General features: G+C 40.7%; 1 protein-coding gene across 14 annotated transcripts in view; it reads left to right on the top strand.

Moving 5' to 3' along the window:
• The window catches only part of ppfibp2b (PPFIA binding protein 2b), a 38,237-nt gene that overhangs the window by 8,588 nt on the left and 9,642 nt on the right, over nt 1-20,007 (top strand). For 6 of the 14 annotated variants that reach the window (XM_079450197.1, XM_079450196.1, XM_079450194.1 and 3 more), the window contains exons 3-8: nt 93-298; nt 6,791-6,877; nt 7,939-8,052; nt 11,396-11,533; nt 15,369-15,572; nt 16,077-16,169. In XM_079450197.1, coding sequence (XP_079306323.1) covers nt 93-298; nt 6,791-6,877; nt 7,939-8,052; nt 11,396-11,533; nt 15,369-15,572; nt 16,077-16,169 — 842 coding nt within the window. Of the gene's footprint in view, nt 1-92; nt 299-3,511; nt 4,151-6,790; nt 6,878-7,938; nt 8,053-11,395; nt 11,534-15,368; nt 15,573-16,076; nt 16,170-20,007 lie in introns of those variants that run through there. The other 8 variants (XM_079450187.1, XM_079450198.1, XM_079450193.1 and 5 more) reach the window with 4 other exon arrangements.

Genomic DNA, 20,007 nt, shown 5'->3' with positions numbered 1-20,007 from the left:
ACCTGTGTCCCACATGAGCACCCAGATGTGTTTGGACCACAAGTCCCCAATTCTTCACAGTCTTGTATTAAGTCCGTCTTGTTTTTCCACAGGCTCTAAGGCTGCGGTTGAGTACAGTAACGGGCTGTATGATCTGGGTTCTCCCGTGAGCGTCGGGCCTCTACAGATTCTGCAGTTGGCTGAGGAGCTGCGACTGGCTCTGGAGCTGCAGGTCGGAGAGGAGGGCCGTGCCTCGCTGCGTTCTCAGCTGCCCTGCAGCACCGCGCAGACCCTTATGGACTGGTTGGAAAGGGGATCGGTAAGCAGCGTTTATGTGTGACGTAACACGATTATGGATTATGTGTCAGTTTATTCACCCTTATCCAACTTGAAGTTACTGACAATAATTCAATTTTGAGGTTTGATGTTTGATGTCCGTTCAGTCTGGTCCGGGATTCTCAAGTTACAGTAAACATAAAGAGATAAAGCGACTTTGTGGAAATGTTTACACACATAATTACACAGATGTCTTGGATCACTGCTTCGTATTTCCAGCACTAATATCCTAAATAGATAGTTCAAATGAAAAAAAAATCATTATTTATTCATCCTCATGTTATTTCAAATTTGTTTTTATATTCTTTCTTTTGCAGGAGACAATTTTTAAGAATGTTGGTAACCGAACAACATTGACCCCCATTGACTTCAACTGTATTGACACAAAACCACTGAGACGTTTCCTAAAATATATTCTTTTGTGTTGGACATAAGAAAGAGTCATATACAGATTTTGAATGACATGAGGCTGAATAAATGATGACTAAATTTAAGATTTTGTATAAACTAGTTATTTTCTTACCCCACTGCCAGATATTCATATTGTTTGACATATTTTTCAAAACTTTTTTGGCACAATTACGGTGAAATATATGTTGCTCAAATGTTTTTAAAGATGCTGGATCTCCTCTGAGACATTGGTAGAGCTGCGCTTCCTGCCTGCCTCTCTTTACTTTTTCTCTCTCTGCACGATTGTTTTCTCCTTATTTCTCTTCGCTCGCTCAGCTCTGTTTCTCTTGCTGTGAAAAAATACGGTTTGGTCACCTTTAGCCAGAATTTGTCATCTTGTGTCTCCTGGGTAAGTTGACATTGACACTTTAGAAATGTATGCTCATATATCAATTTGGTGATGTGCGACCTGCTGATCTGTCGCTGTTATTCGTTTTTGCCGAAAACAATCACAAGATTCATTTATTTCGGTATTTAAATGGAAAATGCTTTCACATGATTCTGGTCAGCTGCCTGCCCTGATTCACAGGTCAATGAACACAGAAAAACTGTGTTGTAAGCAACCTGTTGGCGGAGCTCGAAGATCAATCAGTGGTTTTGTTTTTGTGGGGATGAGGGTGGGTTAAAGCCTGATGTCTATCTAAAACCCACACACACACAAGCTCGCGACCCTCTGAACTCGTCTCTGAGCAAGATCAAACGCACATAGATGCTAATTACAGCTGGTAAAAACAGCGCAGGAAATGCGATCGCGATAGCAAGACTCCAGCATTAGAGGGGCTGGATTCCACTTTGTTCTTACATGTCATATCTGGCTCGTCTTTACGCGTAATGATGCTTGCTGGTGACACGGCAGCATGGTTGGAATGCTGGCGACGCCTGCAGAATAGTGATAAGAATGGCGGGTCCATCTTATCACTTATCTGAGACCTAGGTGCACGTGCGACAGGCGTCTGTCTGATAGCATTAAAATACATCTGGGGTGGTTTATGTATGCATTTGCACACTTGTGTGTCCTCACAGCTGTCAGGATCAGAGACTCAGCCAGGTGCAGCGCCGGTCTCCCAAAGCTCTTTGGATAAGTTACGTGCTACACTAATAAGACACATTCGCTTCTGCTTGATCTTAGGTTTCAACCGCTAATACTACTTGATAGCTCGACATAACCGTGAGTTCCCACTGGAGAATGTGTTTTTTGGGTTGGTTTAAGGAAAGTTCCCAGGCAGCGTTTAAGCGGTGCACTGTGTCAAACTGAACAGTCGAGTGATAATGCAATGAAAACAGCCAAGCCAACAGTGTCATTGCATAACTTCAGCTGTAGATGGTTAAAAGTTATGACAGCGGTCCCCGGAGTGAGAGTATTCCCCCTTGAATTTATGACACAAACAGGAAGTGCACGGAGTGAGACAGCCGAGTATAAGAGGGCGTAATGGGGATTGACGTAGCTGTAACTGAAAAGTTGCTGGTTTCCTTGAATGTTCACTAGACCCGAAAATAATATTTTTGCATTCTTTAATGCCTTTCTGTCCTGCGTTGGTCCCTACTGTATGTGATAGATGGTTTGAGCAGAGGGGTTAAATGATTAACAGGGCTCTACATTAACCTTTTTTGCACATAGGACCAGTGCTACAGAGGTTTAAAGTTTTGTAGCACAGGCCAAGCCAAATAGTTGTAGCACAAGTATACGTCTGTTATCATCTTTAATCTGATTTCTGTATTTTCAATGCTTTACTATACAGTAGTAAACACATTTGTCCATAAAAATACTGTATACTATAGTATTTACAGTAAACTGCAGTGAATTTCTTGCGTTTAGTATATTTGAACCTTACTATAGTCAATAATAAAGTATACTTTAGTGTTTACTACAGTTTATAAATGGAACTCGTAATTTTTTCATCTGGTTCAAATTAAGCAGACTTTTATTTTGGCGGGTGGTCGCCTAGACGCTTTACTTTCAGTGTGTTTGACTGTCGCTTCACTGAAACTGTGAAATGCTCGTAAATAAACTTAGAACAGCTCTGTGGATGAAGTTCATGCCCTCGTATAGATACAGACAAATCCACGAGTGTCACGCCTGTAACATGCTAAAGTGTGCAACTCATACACTCACAGAGACGCAGAACAATCAGAGAACTTATTTCAATAGTAGAATTACGCTTACGCTATTTCTATCATGTTAACCCACATCATGCATATTATACGGCTCTAGATAAATGGACTCGATGCAGCTGGAAAACAAGTTTTAATTATTAAACTAAATAAAAATGATAATATATAGTGGTGCGCTATTAGTTAACCTCACACGACATACACACTTTACACAAACCAACAGCTCTGTCTTATGCACCTAACCAAACAACATTGGCCCCCATTGACTTCCATTGTATGAGCAAAACCAGTGACATTTCTCAAAATATCTACTTTTGTGTTCCACTGAAGCGAGAGTCATAGACAGGTTTTGAATGGCCTTATGGGAAAATAAATAATGACTAAAATTTTATTTTTGGTTGAACTATCCCATAAATAAATAAAATGGTTTTCAAAGTGTAATTTCAAGCTTAAGATCACAAGGTTATTATGTTCCACACTTTCCAGATCATGCAAGCTTGTGCGTCTGTTATATTCAGTGTCTCAAAAGTCAGCTGTTTGTTCATGAAGAAGAGAACTGGACAGGAGGGTGGCTTGTAAAGATAAACGAACATATAGGAATGGATAAATGTCCTCCCCAGGAAACAGGGTCTTCAGTCTAATGATTTACAGTCTTGAGGAAAAACAGATGCGGCAGTGCTGAAAGGCAGTCCCTCTCTCTCTCTCTCTCTCTCTCTCTCTCTCTCTCTCTCTCTCTCTCTCGTGCAGAAGAAGACACTCGCATGTGTCAGTTCAGACTTGCGTTTGGACCTAAACTTAATTAGAGCCACTTTCTCACCAAAGGGAAAAACCAAAAGGCTGCGAAGAGAGCCAAGGGCAGAATGGGAGGGGACGTGTTGTGAGACTGCAAAGAAAGAGGAACTTCAGCATGTGAAGAAAGAGTTTCAGCTGGGAGATATAAAGAGACAGTGTTTGGTAGCCCGTATCGGGAGTGTAACCTCGTGGACATTGTTTTCCATCTGACACACACGCTCGCGCACACACAGCTTCTGTGGAGCTGGTCGGGCAGCAGACGTGGGGGGCTCTGGGCAGACGTCTGGCTTTAGAAACAAGGTTTGTGCAGTTGTCTAAGTATGTTAGGAGGTCCTGTTGTTAACGGCTTTGTGAAACAGGCGTAGTGTGAAACCCAGAGTTAAAATCCACAGTCTCTCCCTCTTCCCATAACGGGTAGAGATGGGCCTTCAGCATGGAAGAAGAAATTGACTATTATAAGCATTTCACTTGGCTTAAAAAGGTGAGTTGCTGTTTCTTTAAGATGTTTCCGTACTAATATTGATTTTCTTTAATGATCTCCCTGATCTTTTTTATTGTGCTGTTCACTTAATGTATCTCGAATGCAAAGGTTGTGTGTTCGATACCTTGCTAAATGTGTAACTTGAATAGAGCGTTTTCAGATTCGGATGTTCAATATGTTTTCAGTATACAATATTTTCTGGTATGAGTGCTTTATTGGTGACGTTTAAATGACAATATTAACATTCTGGGATTGGATTTTTGTCAAAATGTTTGTTATTGTCGTCATCTGTTTTTTATTGTAGCCAAAAGATTCAGGCTTTGTGTTGGTGTTGGATGTGCGGCGGGCTGATTTGCAATAGTACAAAAGCGCTTTTTATCCTGTCCTTTCCAGCTTTAATCATTCTGAGCTCATGCCCTTGAATACAAACAAAAAAGCTTTCACCAACATAACACTCCATACTCAAAGTAGTAAACCAAGCAGTTAAATTGAATTTGAAAGCACATGCTCTCAGATCACCAATGTGCACACCTGTTCTTGAAGGCAAGAGGCGTTGCAAAAGCTAGCGCGCGCTTGCCACGCTTGATGTGCTTTACAAGGTATTGTGGTATTGCGGTAAGCCTAATGTGGAGCGTGCGTGTGTCTTAACGTTTTGGGTGAGGACACTGTCACTCAAACAGGCACCCCTGCTGTTAAATGTAACCAAGCATGCATTCCAAAGAAAGAGAAATTACAGTCATTATGCCTGTTGTGGAATAACAAGAAAACAGGTCATATCTGAAATGGAGTGCATTTTGGGAGGGTCTGTACTGTAAAACTCAATACTGTCATACATTCTTCGACAGTGTAGTAGTAATAATAATGATCTCTGTAGTTTCTTTAGAGCTCCTCTCAAGCCATTTCTGGCCTTTACAGCGCCACGTGGGACATGAAAAGAGGGAAATTCCAAGATTTGTGTGTTGTGTTGCTGAAAAACACATCTCTTTGGTGGGGATGATAAATTGAGTGTGTGCTCTTGGGCATCATGAATCTCTGAACTTGATTCTCTGAAGGTCACAGATGTTGTCTGTAGGTTATCTTTTGGTGTAACCGCTGACAGGTTTAATGGGAGAGTTCAAATTAAAAAAGGGGAAAAATAAAAATTCTGTCTTTATTAACTCACCCTTGAGTTGTTCCAAATCTGTATAAATGTATTTTGATGAACACAGAGAAAGATATTTGGAAGAATGCTTGTAACCAAACAGTTCTTGGCCACCATTGACTACCATTGTAGTAACATTTCTATTTCCTTATACATGTGATTGTTCTGTTGAACACAAAAGAAGATATTTTGAAGAATGTTGGAAAGCAAATTGATCTGGGGCACCGTCCACCATTGTAATTTTTCCTACTATGGTAGTCAATGGTGGCTAAGGGTGAGTAAATGATAACAGAATTTTTATTTTTGGGAGAACTGTTTTTTTCAGTGTGTTTTTTCATCACAAATCAGTTTCTGATAGTGAATGAAAGCTGTAAAATAGTTGCCAAATTAACATTCATGGACACAACTTTAAAAGAGGAAATATTCTTGATTTTTAAGGTCCTGTTTTGGTTTTAGTCGTGTTCAACAATACGTTTACATACATACAAGGTGTAAAACACTATTATTTTGTTATAATATAGAGTTATTCTTACCTTACTTCTTGACTGACTCTCAAATAATTCGTTCTGCGAATCATCCGTCTAATCCCCTCCTTTCTACCAGCCAACTCTGATCTGATTTGTCAGATGGTCTAGTCTGCAATGATTGGTTAACCACGAACGAGGCTCACAAGCTACAGTGTTAAGCGGATAAGAGAGAAGTTTTCGCGGGTAGTCCTAGCAAAACGTAAGCGGGTACTTTATGTAGTAACGTAAATCTGCGGCGGTTCACGAATCAGACTAGGGCACGAATCGTTTGCATGATTCAGAGTCGACTTCCTTTTTTCCAAGACAAAAAACTTTGTTATTTATTCACCTTCAGCTTTACAACTTGACAGACTGCTTACATTCACACGGCAACATTACACACTGCATGAAATGTAATTTACATGATTTCGTAATATTGACTCTTTAAAGAGAGATGGCAGAGTTAGATTTCTGTGTTTAGTTTTCTAAATTCATAGCTGTTTATCCAGTTAGCTAGCTTTCGGTTTATCGCAAAGTTTTTAAGGAACCCTGAGGTACATCTTTCACTTTCAGTGTGGCTAAGCAGTTTTTTAGTTCAGTTTGTGACTTTATGCAAATGCCTTAGTTAATTTGTAATGAGCTCCTTTATTGGATTAGCATTGAAAGCCGTCTGGTTAGAACTCTTTATTCGCTGCCAAAGAGTCATTTTACACCTTTACAACAGCTCACTAATGTGTGTTGACCGCCGCTGTACGTCTCTTTGTTGAAGTTTATTCAGTCGTTGGCGGCATGCCATTCATTCAGAGAAGTGGACAAGCAGGTTAGCACCTCCTCCTGCCCGCCTCTCTGTTGACTTTCAGTTTCTGTGTGGCTCAAGTTTTGCTCTCTGAGTACTCAATTGTCCATGTTTTTGCTGATCTCTTTCTTTAAGACAATAGAAATCAAATTACTATCCCCGCCATAATAAAAACAAGTGCATGTGTGTCTCCACAGGAAAACCATCAGTCCTCCAGCAACAATGAGAACTATCAGGAGAGGTTGGCAAGACTAGAAGGGGACAAAGAGTCTTTGGTTCTCCAGGTAAGTTTTTTTACCTCCAGTCCTCATTCGACACAATAGTCACAATGTCAACACAATGAGCAGAAGACTACCCAACACGCTTTTAAACCACACGGGGTCAAACTGGGGAAGGAAAGAGACACGTGACACCCCATCGCTTTCTAATTCACAATGATCACAGTTATGGGACGATCATAGTGGAATGGTTGATGTTGCTTAAAACGTTGGAGTGGTTTAGTTTTTTGCTGACAACTTAGAAGGCTTTGGAATGTTTTTACAATGCAAATGCCACAGTTCTCAGCATTTTCATACAGTTATTTTTGTACCACACGGGGGACCAAACACACGTTTATAAGCCAAAAATGATGCTAATTAAAATTTGTACAAAATAATAATGAGAGGTGGTCTATCTACATCAATTTTGCTGCCATGATGTTAGGGTGGTTGCTAAAGTGTTCTGAGTGGTTTTAGTATGTCCTTATAGGGTTGCTTAAGCGTTCTGCGTGTTTACCGGCACGTTTCTATCCGTTTTTTACTAGATTTGCACCATTGGTTAAGCCAGGACAGTAGTAGACGTCTATCTAGACCTCAGACAAATCTCTACACAATAAACTAGAATATGTGAGGGTATACTGGCATCAAAAAATACTACAGGGTCTACAGTGTTTGTCTTTACAACCAGTTCCAAATGGTGACATACTTCATAGCCGGCCTTTGTCACGCTCTGATTGGCTGTCTACACCGATGAAAAGGATTGGCTCCTTCAAGGTGTTCCACTTCTGCTTTTACCTGTCCTGCTGGTTGGCAGTGTTTCAGTTGGGATTAAACAAAAGACAATTTTCTAAACATTTGAGGCTCATACTGTCAATATTGAGGCGCATCTTGTCTGAAGAATGGCGATTTTTAACCCAGCCGTCTGGGATTTTATGTGCATTCCTCTGCTGTGTTTGCACGCTGGAGGTGGACGTGTGTTGTAACCGTCATTAGCATACCTGTAGGACGAACGTGAAAAGGACTCGTGGGGGGAGTGAACGAAACAGGTTTCAGGTTTATCTGAATGAACGTTTTTCTGCTGTATTTAGGTTAGCGTCCTTACTGACCAGGTTGAAGCTCAAGGAGAAAAGATCAGGGATCTGGAAAGCTCCTTGGAGGAACACCACCATAAACTAATTTCTACTGAGGAAATGCTCCAGCAGGTAGGATACTTTGGACTTTTGACAGACACTGTGTGACAACTTTCAACACATTGTTCAACACCTGAAACTCAAGCAACTCATGGTTTACCGGCAGTTGCGCAAGTTATAATTGCGTAGTTTTGACTTATACCCTCTAAGCCATGGTGCATGTTTTCAATCTACGTGATTTATGATGTGGGTTAGAAGTGTCATAGTCTTGGCGTAGACCAACCTAAGCTCATTGTATTTGTTTGTTTGTTGGTGTAAATGCCATAGCTGTAAATGTGATAAATGTGTGTTTTTGTTGTATTGTTTGCTGTATAAGTAACTCGGGTGAACTGTGACCACACACCAGAGTTCACTGGCAGCGTTTCCCTTAATTTGCATTGAGAAACTGTTTGGATTTATTTATGAGGTTTTGTAACTGCTACGCAGTGCCAAGAGAAACCCAAGACGTTGTCACTTCTTTGTGGGTTTCCATAATATCCTGTTGAAGACAAATTCATAAACGTACAATGACCAAACTTTTCCTGCCAGAGTATGTTTACAAAAGGATAAATGATTAACAATTTGAACGGGTTTCTTTTAGGTCTGTCAAAAAAAAATCGAATCCAGAATAAAAGTTTATGTTTACGTTATATATGTCTGTGTATTGTGCGTATTAATTTTGTATTTACAAACACTTACACATACATGTATACATTTAGGAAATAATTACATTTATTTATTTATATTTATCCATAATTACAATTATTTATAAAGGTTTATTCTTTTTATTTTTTTCTTAAATATATGCATGTATGTGTGTTTTTATAAATACAAAATAAATATGCACATTTCACAGAGATATATTATACAAAAACACAACATTTATTCTGGATGCAATTTATTGCGATTCCTCGTTTGACAGCCCTCTTTATAAATCGGACATTGTTTTAAATGATTTTGTCCAGAGTTTATAACATTTGTTACTGTTGTTATTTATTGCAGTGTAATTTTAATAAAACAATATTTTTTTTATAATTTGATATCATTTAAATATATAAATATTATTATTATTATTGTTGCCTTAAATGTTGTTTATATTTTTTATTTATAAACAATACATGTTACTATACATAAAGTATGAACTTCCGGTATTTCTATTGCCGTTTCATACCAATTGGTGTCAAATTTGTGAAAAAGTCACACTATTAAAAGCTGCTTTGACTCGAAAGATGTTGAGGATTCTTAGCAGTGTGCTGTGCCAACAATCCTATCAGTATGGAATGCAAGAGATGGAAAGATGGTGAGACAGAAGAAGCCCTCATGTTTGTCCTGCTTGATGGGGCAAGTACAGTCAAAGCTTAGACACTGCGGTTTTGTTAACTACAACAGGACTTTGCTGGCCTTTAGTTCAATTTAAAATAGTAAGACAAATTGTGAACGCTTTAGCAAGGATTAAATTCAATGATGTGAAAGAGTTGTTATAGTCTATTAAATATGTAATGTAAGGGATCTTTCTATGCTGTTTTATATAATATGCTGTGGACTGGTATGATGTTAGTAGAGAATGATTGTCACTCATAGTTACCACCCCTGCAGTGGAAAATGAAACCATTTATGTACCGCCTGGCATGGATCGCCACAGAGTGGACTATTAAGCAACGAGAAAAATTGGTCGCGTTGGTGGAAAAGTGCTCCATGTCTGCGAATTTGTACACATTAGGCAAATAATATACAATACATTCAGAAAATTGAAAGTATATGTCAAGGAGCCTTTTTTGGATTGACATGGGGCTTTGTGTATTCAGGAACTAAATAGAGGAAGTACTGAGGAATAGGAAGAAAGAGATCTGTGTTTTCAGTGTGTAAAATGGGACAGTAAAATTAAAAGGTGAAATTGAGTAATTACTACTTTCCGAGCTGATACTTAATCCATCAAGGAAGTTGCTTTCCTTCCATCTTTAAAATTGTTTTCTATCTACTTACAAAAGAGTATTATGGTATTAATGACATCATTCTCTTTGTCTGTTATGGTCATGGTATTATAATAGGATTGTAACGGTGCTACGGTAGCGATGCTAAAGCTTCAAAATTCCTGCGATGCTGCTCTATTTTTTAAACTGTAGTATCGCAGTACTTTAAGTAACGTTGCATATGCACATTAACATTCATTTGAACACTTACGTCTGCCTTTTTGCGGTGTTTCTCTTCTAAATGAGTGTGTTTTGAACAATTCGGACGAGATATTGATTCAGTGAGTCATTCATTCATTTGAATTCGAACAAATTGGCTGAATGATTCATTGACTGCTTCACAGTTAAAGTAAACCTTACACCATGTCTACACCGGACGTGGTGTGATGTGACCCAACAAATAGAAGGCATTAGAACCTATTGTAATTGTACATGTTGTCCAAACTGGATGTGGCGCGACTCGCTAATCCCATAAGAACAAGACGTGTGTCATGTCGTGTCTCGCCGGTCGCGTCCGGTGTAGACGCGGTGTAACATTTCCCTTTATAAACATTGCCATATAAATTAAATTTGACGCACAGTTGAATTTGTTAATACGTGAATATGTTCTAGTTTACTTTAGTATTTATCACAGTAAACTTTGCTAAAACTCCCAGTGTTTTTGAGTCTTAACATAGTAAATATTAAAGTATAATACATTTTTTACCACAATTATTGTTAAAAAGTTAATACTACAAAATATTGTAGTGCACACTATAAAACTTTTTACTAGATCTAAATTGAAACATTTTGTATTTACTATGTGTATGAAGGAAATTTGGTTTGTTTTGTAGATTTCAATAATGAACATGGCACAGCATCGTGATAATTCACCTAGTATAGTATCAGAAGATATGTTTGTGGTATACAAACAATATCATTCAGTACGAAGGTACTATAAAGTACATCAGAGTGCTATAATATTACCAACTGATACCATTACTATACCATATTATCACCGCAGTAATCTTTTGCACGGCTAATAATGTTTATACAACAATCTATGACCTTCTTGGAATTTGAAACACTGGTTAACAAAGACTCTCATAGCCTTGCTGAAATTAGCCCTCAGTATCAGGAATGTTGAGAAACGGAGTTTCCCTCTTCTGGCCCTTTGCCTCACACACATTCTTATACACACACGCTCTCCGAAGAGGCAGAGGAAGTAAAAATAGAGCTCATCGCACGAGTATATTTAGCGGCGCTTAGCATTTTGCTTAACTTTACTGTGAGAGTTGCCCAGTAGAGCAGCGAGAAGCCGTCTGCACTGTGTGACTGTCTGCAGTACTTCTGGGTACCTGTGTGTGTGTGTGTGTGTTTGTGTGTATGTAACCTTGTGTTTCCTACCATGTGTGTGTGTGTTTTAGGAGCTCCTCAGTCGAACTTCACTAGAGACTCAGAAACTAGAACTGATTGATGAAGTTTCCTGTCTGAAACTCAAGCTGGTCGGTATGGAGGACACACACAACCACATCGATGAAGAGGCCAGACATCATAAGGCTGAGGTATAGTGATAGACTCGCAGCTCACAGAGGGCACGGGGTGCATTTATAATGAAATCTTACAAGAACAATATAACATATTTTTATTTTCAGTGATGAGTTGCTTTAGGCCATATTTTATTTGCTCTTTTTTAGGGTCTGTCTAGCATCATCAGACAGCTGTTTTTTCTTTTATGCATATAATAATACTGCTTAATATTTGCATGTTGACTACTAGTTTAGATCAGTAGGCCTGCAAACCATTTTGAGTAAAATTTGAGTTGCTCGCAGCTCTAGAATAACATCATTTTTACTATGAATGATTTTTGTAGACTGAAGAGTTATAATAGTTTGTTTTTCAGTTACTTTAGTGTATTAATACTTTGAACTAGCTTTTTTTTGTTCTATAATTTTTGTGTGTTATTTCAAGCAATTTGTGTATTTTCTAAGCAATTTATGTGCTTGTTTTTTCACTTTATTTATGACATTTTTATATTGCTATATAAATTATTTTATTTCAATTTTAGTTTATTAATTTATTTTAATTCATTTATTTCTATTGGTTATTTATTACATTTTTGTGTGTAGTAGGGGTTGAATGAACTAGTCGACAAGTTGACATTAATGCTCTAATGCGTGATTTTGACACTGTACCTTTAAGAAGAGGCTGTTCCAAGAGAGCTGCGCGTAGGCTGGATGTCATTCCCATCCGCTTCAGTGGGATTCTGTTACAATCCCGGCCATAGTATTGTATATGTTATCTTGTACTGCTTCCGCAAGCATCATTTACAATGTGTTTTCACCCGCAACAGTCATGATTTGATCTGAAGCCACAAAATCTCACATGTAAAGCCTAACGTAACATAGATTTCAGTGCGCTGTGCTTCTACACACAGATTTTTTTTATATTATAGGCTATTATTGTACTTGATTCCCATTTAATAACATAAAAGTAACTAAATAAATACAAATATTCCTTGTATTGGCTGCTGTGTCACCGAGGTGCTGCATTTGTAAGTCTGTTGCATTAGGCTAATAAATATATTGACGTTGTTCTAAAGTGATATGCCGTTTGGTCTGTACACACGCTTCAGATCTGAAGTAACGTTAAGCTGCTGTAGAGATCCACCTGCTGCTCTTTAGCTGCACAGCCCGACTGCCACCAACCTTGCGCTTTAAAATGGTTTTATTTTAGTTGTTGCTCTTGTGCAATAGATGAAGAATAGTTTATTTGTATTTGGATACTATATATTTAGAGACTATTTTGCAAAAATCAGTGGCAAAACATTCCTTCCCTCGCTCTTATTTTATTTATTAATGACGTCATCGACTAGTCGACAACAACGCGACTTTAATCACATAATCGTAGACTTCAGAAAATCTGAGGTCGTTCAACCCCTATTGGGGTTTTTGTCTGTGGACACATTTCAAATTTTTGTTATTAAAAAGGCCAATATTTCTTTGATTTTAATCAACAGAAATGTTTTACTGGTTTAAGTAAACTATACAAACCTTTATAAAAAAAATATTTTTGAAGAACAAGATCAGTAAACATCAGGTATTTTATCTCATGTTTAGATTTGACTAATGGAAACGGTTCTTGGGAATTCATGGCAGTGTTTGTGTAGTGGTGTGTATATGTAGATCCTGTAGATTTATCTCGTCTTAGCACCTAATTTCTTATCAGCCTCCCATGGGCCTTTAGGACAGAGACCAAAGTAAACTTTAGATAAACACCATAAAAATTTAAACATGCATCTGTCCTAAGCTTTATTCTTGAAACGAATTTATGGTTTGGCGTCACAAGCTAATGATGGGAGGGTCCCATTCTTTATGCGTTTTCCCAAACTGGAAAACTTAAAAATATGAGAGTTTGTCATTGTAGCAGAAAGAGATGGAAAAACATCCTCTAAATGTATTGGTTTTCTCTATATACCGCCCACACTTCCTGTGTCAACAGAAAATACGTCAAAACAGTAGAGAAAACGGTGCTGATCAGTTTAATTCATGTTGTGTTTTAAGAACAATTGTGCTATTTTGGGCGAACTGTACTATCACACGGACTCAGCCCTTCCACACGCTGACAGCGTGTTTAAACAAACATGATTTACAGATGTGTGCGTCCACACTGGCAATTATGCATACGCACTCCAAACCCACGTCACACGTAAGCTCCCAGTGTCAAAAAGGCAATGCTGTGATAAGGGAAGATGTTAATCTGTTGGGACACAATAGCATGAGGAGGCGGAGAATGAGAGACAGTGATGGACCGTTTGATGAACGTGAAATGACAAATGACAGAATTGCTGAACACAGTCGATGAACGTTCAACTCCAAACAACACGAAAGCAGTTTTGAACACGAATGAGAAATGGGTGTCATCAAAGTCCGTTTACGTAAGTCGTGCCACTTGGCGACCATGTTTGCAACATCTCTGGGCAGCTATTTACGTCATAGCAAGTAAACAGTCCTATCTTCTTGAATGGGGGAAGGTAGATATTTCTAAAATTCCAATTAAACAGCATATTTCTGATTATCTATTTTTTTCGATGTTGCCTCATCTACTGCACATGCTCACAGGCTGGCAAGCACCTTACGAGAGCCCCGCCCCCGAGAATTGTCAGTTGTTATTGATTGACCATTGGCTCGTTTTACTGTAAGGCGGGACTTCACTAGAGCGGCCATATTGAGTGTTGCGTTCCTCTCCGTTCATTGTAACGGCAGTGGTGCATCTTATTAATATTAATATCTTTTGTGTCATCCACCGTTAGAAATTATGCTTAGGAAAGGTTGTATTCACAGGGTATGTAGATTTGTCATTGGTATTTGTGTTATAGTGATGCGCAAAACTGCGCAAAAAAAAGGATAAGCTAAAAAAAAGGATTAATCGTCTAAGAAATATATGTATAAGAAAAAAACACAGTATATAAACTAGTCAATGTCACTAATAGGCTAATTGTTTGTAAGTCGACTTCTTTGTACTCTTTAATTGTAAATTTTTGCAATTCATAACAATTTGTGTGAGCAAATAGTTCAATATTACTAAGCGCAAAAGTGCATATTTTCAGCGACTGCTTAACATTTCTTAAGCATTTTTTAAATGTTGACTCTTGACAAAAGAAGCATGATTTAATTCATTTTATTTGTAGTTTAGAATATTGACACACTCTTTTAGCATTTTCTGGTGACACTTCTACGTTGCATGTAGTGACATCACACCACACGCTCTCTGTGCCGTGGTAACGGAGTTGCCCTTGCATTTGTTGCATAAACAAACACCAGCCACAAAGGTGACAGCTGGACGGCTCCATTCAAAATGACGGAATGGCAAAAATGCACTTTGAACATACCACAGGCCCGGACACTTTCCCCACAGACACCCCACAAAGCTAAATATAAACACACAACATGTGTCTTATTATCAGTGTCAATAAAGATCATACGACACTTCCTCTGGCATACGGTGTTAGCATTTCAGTATAGCTTAGCTTTACTAATCGGTTACTTGTGATTCATAAACTAAGCATTACATGCCCATTGTTCTTCATTGCTTTTGAGAGAAACCTTTATTGCTACATTATTGCTTTTATAGCTTCACAGTTTGAGACGTTGGTGTCACATCTTCCGAAGAGACTATTGAGATTTTAGAAACAATGGACATCATTTTGGCTTTTTATATTCCTATTGGTTAAAATATAAATATATAAATTACACTTCAATTATTTTCATACTCTGGTCACACTATGGAAATACTACAACTGGTACTATCTGTAAAAACTTCGTAAGACACTTTAATTATTGTTTTACCGAATCTGATTTTTATTTTCTTTTTTTTTGGCTTGTTTTTCTGCTCTCTCAGAGTGTTGTAAACCTAATAAGTGAACTGCAGGAGCAGATGTGTAAATTCCAGGAGGAAATCAGCACTCGCATTCAGAAACAGCAGGCCCTTGAGAGCCAGGGGGACGCCGCGGCACGCGAGGCTCTCGACCGGAGCCCCGATGTGGGTCTCGGTGCCTCGGACGCAGAGGAATGCTGCTGTCGCTGCAGAGGCGGAGGAGAGAATGTAGGCAGATCTGTCTTACGTGGTGGACTTACTTCGAGAACCCTCTACTCATTTTTAACCACTTCCGTATCTCACATGTGGGCGCCCTGACAGGGATTACTAACTCCACTGTGGAAATCTCACGCCCGTTGGTGTTGTAGTATTGTTTTTGACACATTGTCCTAACTTGCTTTGGGTGTGGTTCTGCATGATGGAGGTCACTAATGCTAGCGGTTGCCGAGTAGTGCTGGAGAGTTTCCAGAGGGTTATGGGCTTAGTGGTGGTAGATGTTTTTACCGTTTACCTTTTGCTATTTGTGAGAAGCCAGTACAGTTTTACAGGAATCTCTGGAGCTTTTGCGTGTTTTAACTGCACGGTGTGTGGGAACTGAATTGATGCTTCTATGGTGAACATAAAGATTGTTATGGTTAATCCGGTAGATTTACTCTATGGTGTTAAAGCTACAGTGTTGCCAGTTTGGAGGCGGTGTGTAATTGTTGTTTTGTGTATTTGTTTATTTGTCAGGCTTTGCTGCAGGAGCTCCACCTTCTAAAGACCAAAGTTGATGAACTTGAAGGAGAGAAATCGCAATATGAGAGGAAACTCAAAGCCACAAAGGTAATATTTGGGCATCTCAAACAGATTAAAACTTTTGTTTGTTCTGAAACGAATGATTAGGAAAACTTTGGTGCAGTTCTTTTAAATATTACACTTTGTCAAACTTTTCTTTTTCAAATTTCCTTTTTCAGCATGTACTAACAGTCTTTTAGCAACATTGGCTTTAAAGGATTAGTTTACCCAAAAAGGAAAATGACATTATTTACTTAAACCTTTATGATGCCTAAATGACTTTCTTCCATGTAACGTAATGATACAAAACGTTGGAGACCGACTGTTAGGACTCTGTCCTTCCTGTCTCGAGCTTTCAAGCTCCCTGGGCAGAGTCATGACATTGCCACGTCTTTCGGGTTTCTGTTGTGTTATGTGTGGAGACATGTGGCTTTATGTTGTTACGTGATGCCACGTGTCTTCCTGTTATGTCTCTCAGCCCCACCCTCCTATGTCCTGTAATTTCATTAGGGTTTCATTCCCATCGTCTGTTTTGTAATTCACCTCGTTAGGGTTTCATTCCCATCAGCTGTCACCACTCTCCCCATGTAATCACTCCTCGTTAGTGTCTCCCTTTATATGGTCTCAGTTTTCTCTCTGTTCAGTGTTGGTGCATTGTCTTTGTCTTTATCTATTGTCTAATGTTTGTGATCACTGGATGTCTTGCTGTTCTGTGGACTTCGTGTTTTGGATTACCTGTTTCTAAGTTTGTGGATTTATATAGTTTTTCCTGTAGACCACGTTTTGTCCCCAGAGAGGGAAGTGTTTGTTTTTCTAGTTTTGTTCACATTTAAATAAAATTTGCTTTATCTAACTCCTCGTCTGCCTGCATCTGGGTTCTGTCCAAGCCAAATCGTGACAGAATGCACCAACCCACATTGAACCCAGCAGGCAGTACGGACACGACTGCCCGTGCTAGTGAGGCGTACCTTCTCTTTGGCCTCCGCCAGAGAGACATGTACATATGGGACTTCGCTGACAAGTTCTTGGCAACGGCAAAGCGAGGCTGCTTCACGGAGGAGGAGTTGAAGGTAATCTTCAACGGCTGCCTTGCAGAACCGCTCTCCCAGGAGGAGATGAAGTTACAGAGACACCTGGGCTTCACTGATCTTGTTCAGCGGATTAGTGATCGGGATCTGCCCAGGGTCTCTACACGCCTCAGCTCTACGACCCCATTGGGTTCGATCCCTGAGGATCACACCCTGGAGCTTGGGGTCGTGACCACCACCGCACCATCAGTCTCGGACCCTGCAACCTCTCCACCAACCACCAGTCTTCAGGGCAAGCGTGGAAGGAGAGAGTCCTGGGGGTCCTCTTCGGAGGCCTCCAACGCGGAGCCAGCCCCGTCCTTCACCTCCTTCCTCCAGCCGACTACCAGGAGATTGGCTCGGCAGAAGAGGAAGAGGCAACGGAGGGGGGCACGTAACCCAGCCCAGCCGGCGCTCCTGCCGGTTCTCCAGCCGGGTTCACAGCCAGCGATCCAGCAGGCGTCCAGACCTGCCTCTCAGCAGGCGTCAGGACCTGCCTCTCAGCAGGCGTCAGGACCTGCCTCTCAGCAGGCGTCAGGACCTGCCTCTCCGCAGGCGTCAGGACCTGCCTCTCCGCAGGCGTCAGGACCTGCCTCTCCGCAGGCGTCAGGACCTGCCTCTCCGCAGGCGTCAGGACCTGCCTCTCCGCAGGCGTCAGGACCTGCCTTTCCGCAGGCGTCAGGACCTGCCTTTCCGCAGGCGTCAGGACCTGCCTTTCCGCAGGCGTCAGGACCTGCCTTTCCGCAGGCGTCAGGACCTGCCTTTCCGCAGGCGTCAGGACCTGCCTTTCCGCAGGCGTCAGGACCTGCCTTTCCGCAGGCATCAGGACCTGCCTTTCCGCAGGCATCAGGACCTGCCTTTCCGCAGGCATCAGGACCTGCCTTTCCGCAGGCATCAGGACCTGCCTTTCCGCAGGCATCAGGACCTGCCTTTCCGCAGGCATCAGGACCTGCCCCTCCGCAGGCGGCCGGACCTGCCCTTCCGCAGGCGGCCTTCCAGCCGGTGCCTCAGCCGGCCTTCCAGCCGGTGCCTCAGCCAGTCCTCCGGCCGGCATCACCTCAAACTTTTTTTCCCCTTGGACACACACCTCTCCCTAGCCCCTTCAAGTCCCCGCCGGTCTCGTCCGGTTGCTTCAAGTCCCCGCCGGTCTCGTCCGGTTGCTTCAAGTCCCCGCCGGTCTCGTCCGGTTGCTTCAAGTCCCCGCCGGTCTCGTCCGGTTGCTTCAAGTCCCCGCCGGTCTCGTCCGGTTGCTTCAAGTCCCCGCCGGTCTCGTCCGGTTGCTTCAAGTCCCCGCCGGTCTCGTCCGGTTGCTTCAAGTCCCCGCCGGTCTCGTCCGGTTGCTTCAAGTCCCCGCCGGTCTCGTCCGGTTGCTTCAAGTCCCCGCCGGTCTCGTCCGGTTGCTTCAAGTCCCCGCCGGTCTCGTCCGGTTGCTTCAAGTCCCCGCCGGTCTCGTCCGGTTGTTTCAAGTCTCCTCAACCTGTCCCACCCTTTTCTGGTGTCCCTAAGGTTTGGCCTCCCATTCCCCCACCCCCCCTCCCATGTTTGTTGTTTTTGTTGACCCACCCGAACCCCTTCATAGCCTCCCTTATGTTCCCCTTAGTTTGTTCTGTGTTGTGCTTGTGGTGTTTGTCTTTGTGCTTTGGTGTTTTGGCCCGCTGAAGTTTCTCCCTTGAGACGCCATGGGGCGTTTCTGGGGGCGGGGGTAATGTTAGGACTCTGTCCTTCCTGTCTCGAGCTTTCAAGCTCCCTGGGCAGAGTCATGACATTGCCACGTCTTTCGGGTTTCTGTTGTGTTATGTGTGGAGACATGTGGCTTTATGTTGTTACGTGATGCCACGTGTCTTCCTGTTATGTCTCTCAGCCCCACCCTCCTATGTCCTGTAATTTCATTAGGGTTTCATTCCCATCGTCTGTTTTGTAATTCACCTCGTTAGGGTTTCATTCCCATCAGCTGTCACCACTCTCCCCATGTAATCACTCCTCGTTAGTGTCTCCCTTTATATGGTCTCAGTTTTCTCTCTGTTCAGTGTTGGTGCATTGTCTTTGTCTTTATCTATTGTCTAATGTTTGTGATCACTGGATGTCTTGCTGTTCTGTGGACTTCGTGTTTTGGATTACCTGTTTCTAAGTTTGTGGATTTATATAGTTTTTCCTGTAGACCACGTTTTGTCCCCAGAGAGGGAAGTGTTTGTTTTTCTAGTTTTGTTCACATTTAAATAAAATTTGCTTTATCTAACTCCTCGTCTGCCTGCATCTGGGTTCTGTCCAAGCCAAATCGTGACACCGACTGCCTGTTTACCCGAAAATGAAAGTTCATGTCAATAAATTCACATTTCATTGGTTCATTTCGTGACGAAACCCACAGATAACAATTTATCAAGGGACAGATTTAGAAAAAATGTAATGTGCCACCATACTTGAACATCGCATCGATCTGTTAATTCTGTTAATTCCGTCAAATAAACTCAAAATATTAGTAATTTTCTCTCAGAAATGTATTTGAGATATTTATTAATCTACTGGATTATTATTATTATTTTTATGATAGATTTGAGTTTTTTTCGAGCTTCGACATGTTGGGTCTAATAAATTAAATATTAAGTTCATATAATATATAAGAATGTGATTGAATTAAAATTACATTCATATTTAGTAATATAATTGAAATATGCAAATATGCATATAATAAAATACAAGATAAATAAAAAATATGATTCTATATTACATTAATTACATATTATATTATAAACATAATTATTTTTTTTCCTGCTTGTTTTCAACTGAATAAAGGAAGTCATACATCTGACGATAATGGGATA

The sequence above is a fragment of the Barbatula barbatula genome, assembly GCF_947034865.1.
Source record: "Barbatula barbatula genome assembly, chromosome: 25".
Classification (NCBI taxonomy): Eukaryota; Metazoa; Chordata; class Actinopteri; order Cypriniformes; family Nemacheilidae; genus Barbatula; species Barbatula barbatula.
Note: the sequence above shows the minus strand (reverse complement) of the source record. Positions and strands in the feature narration are given on the sequence as shown.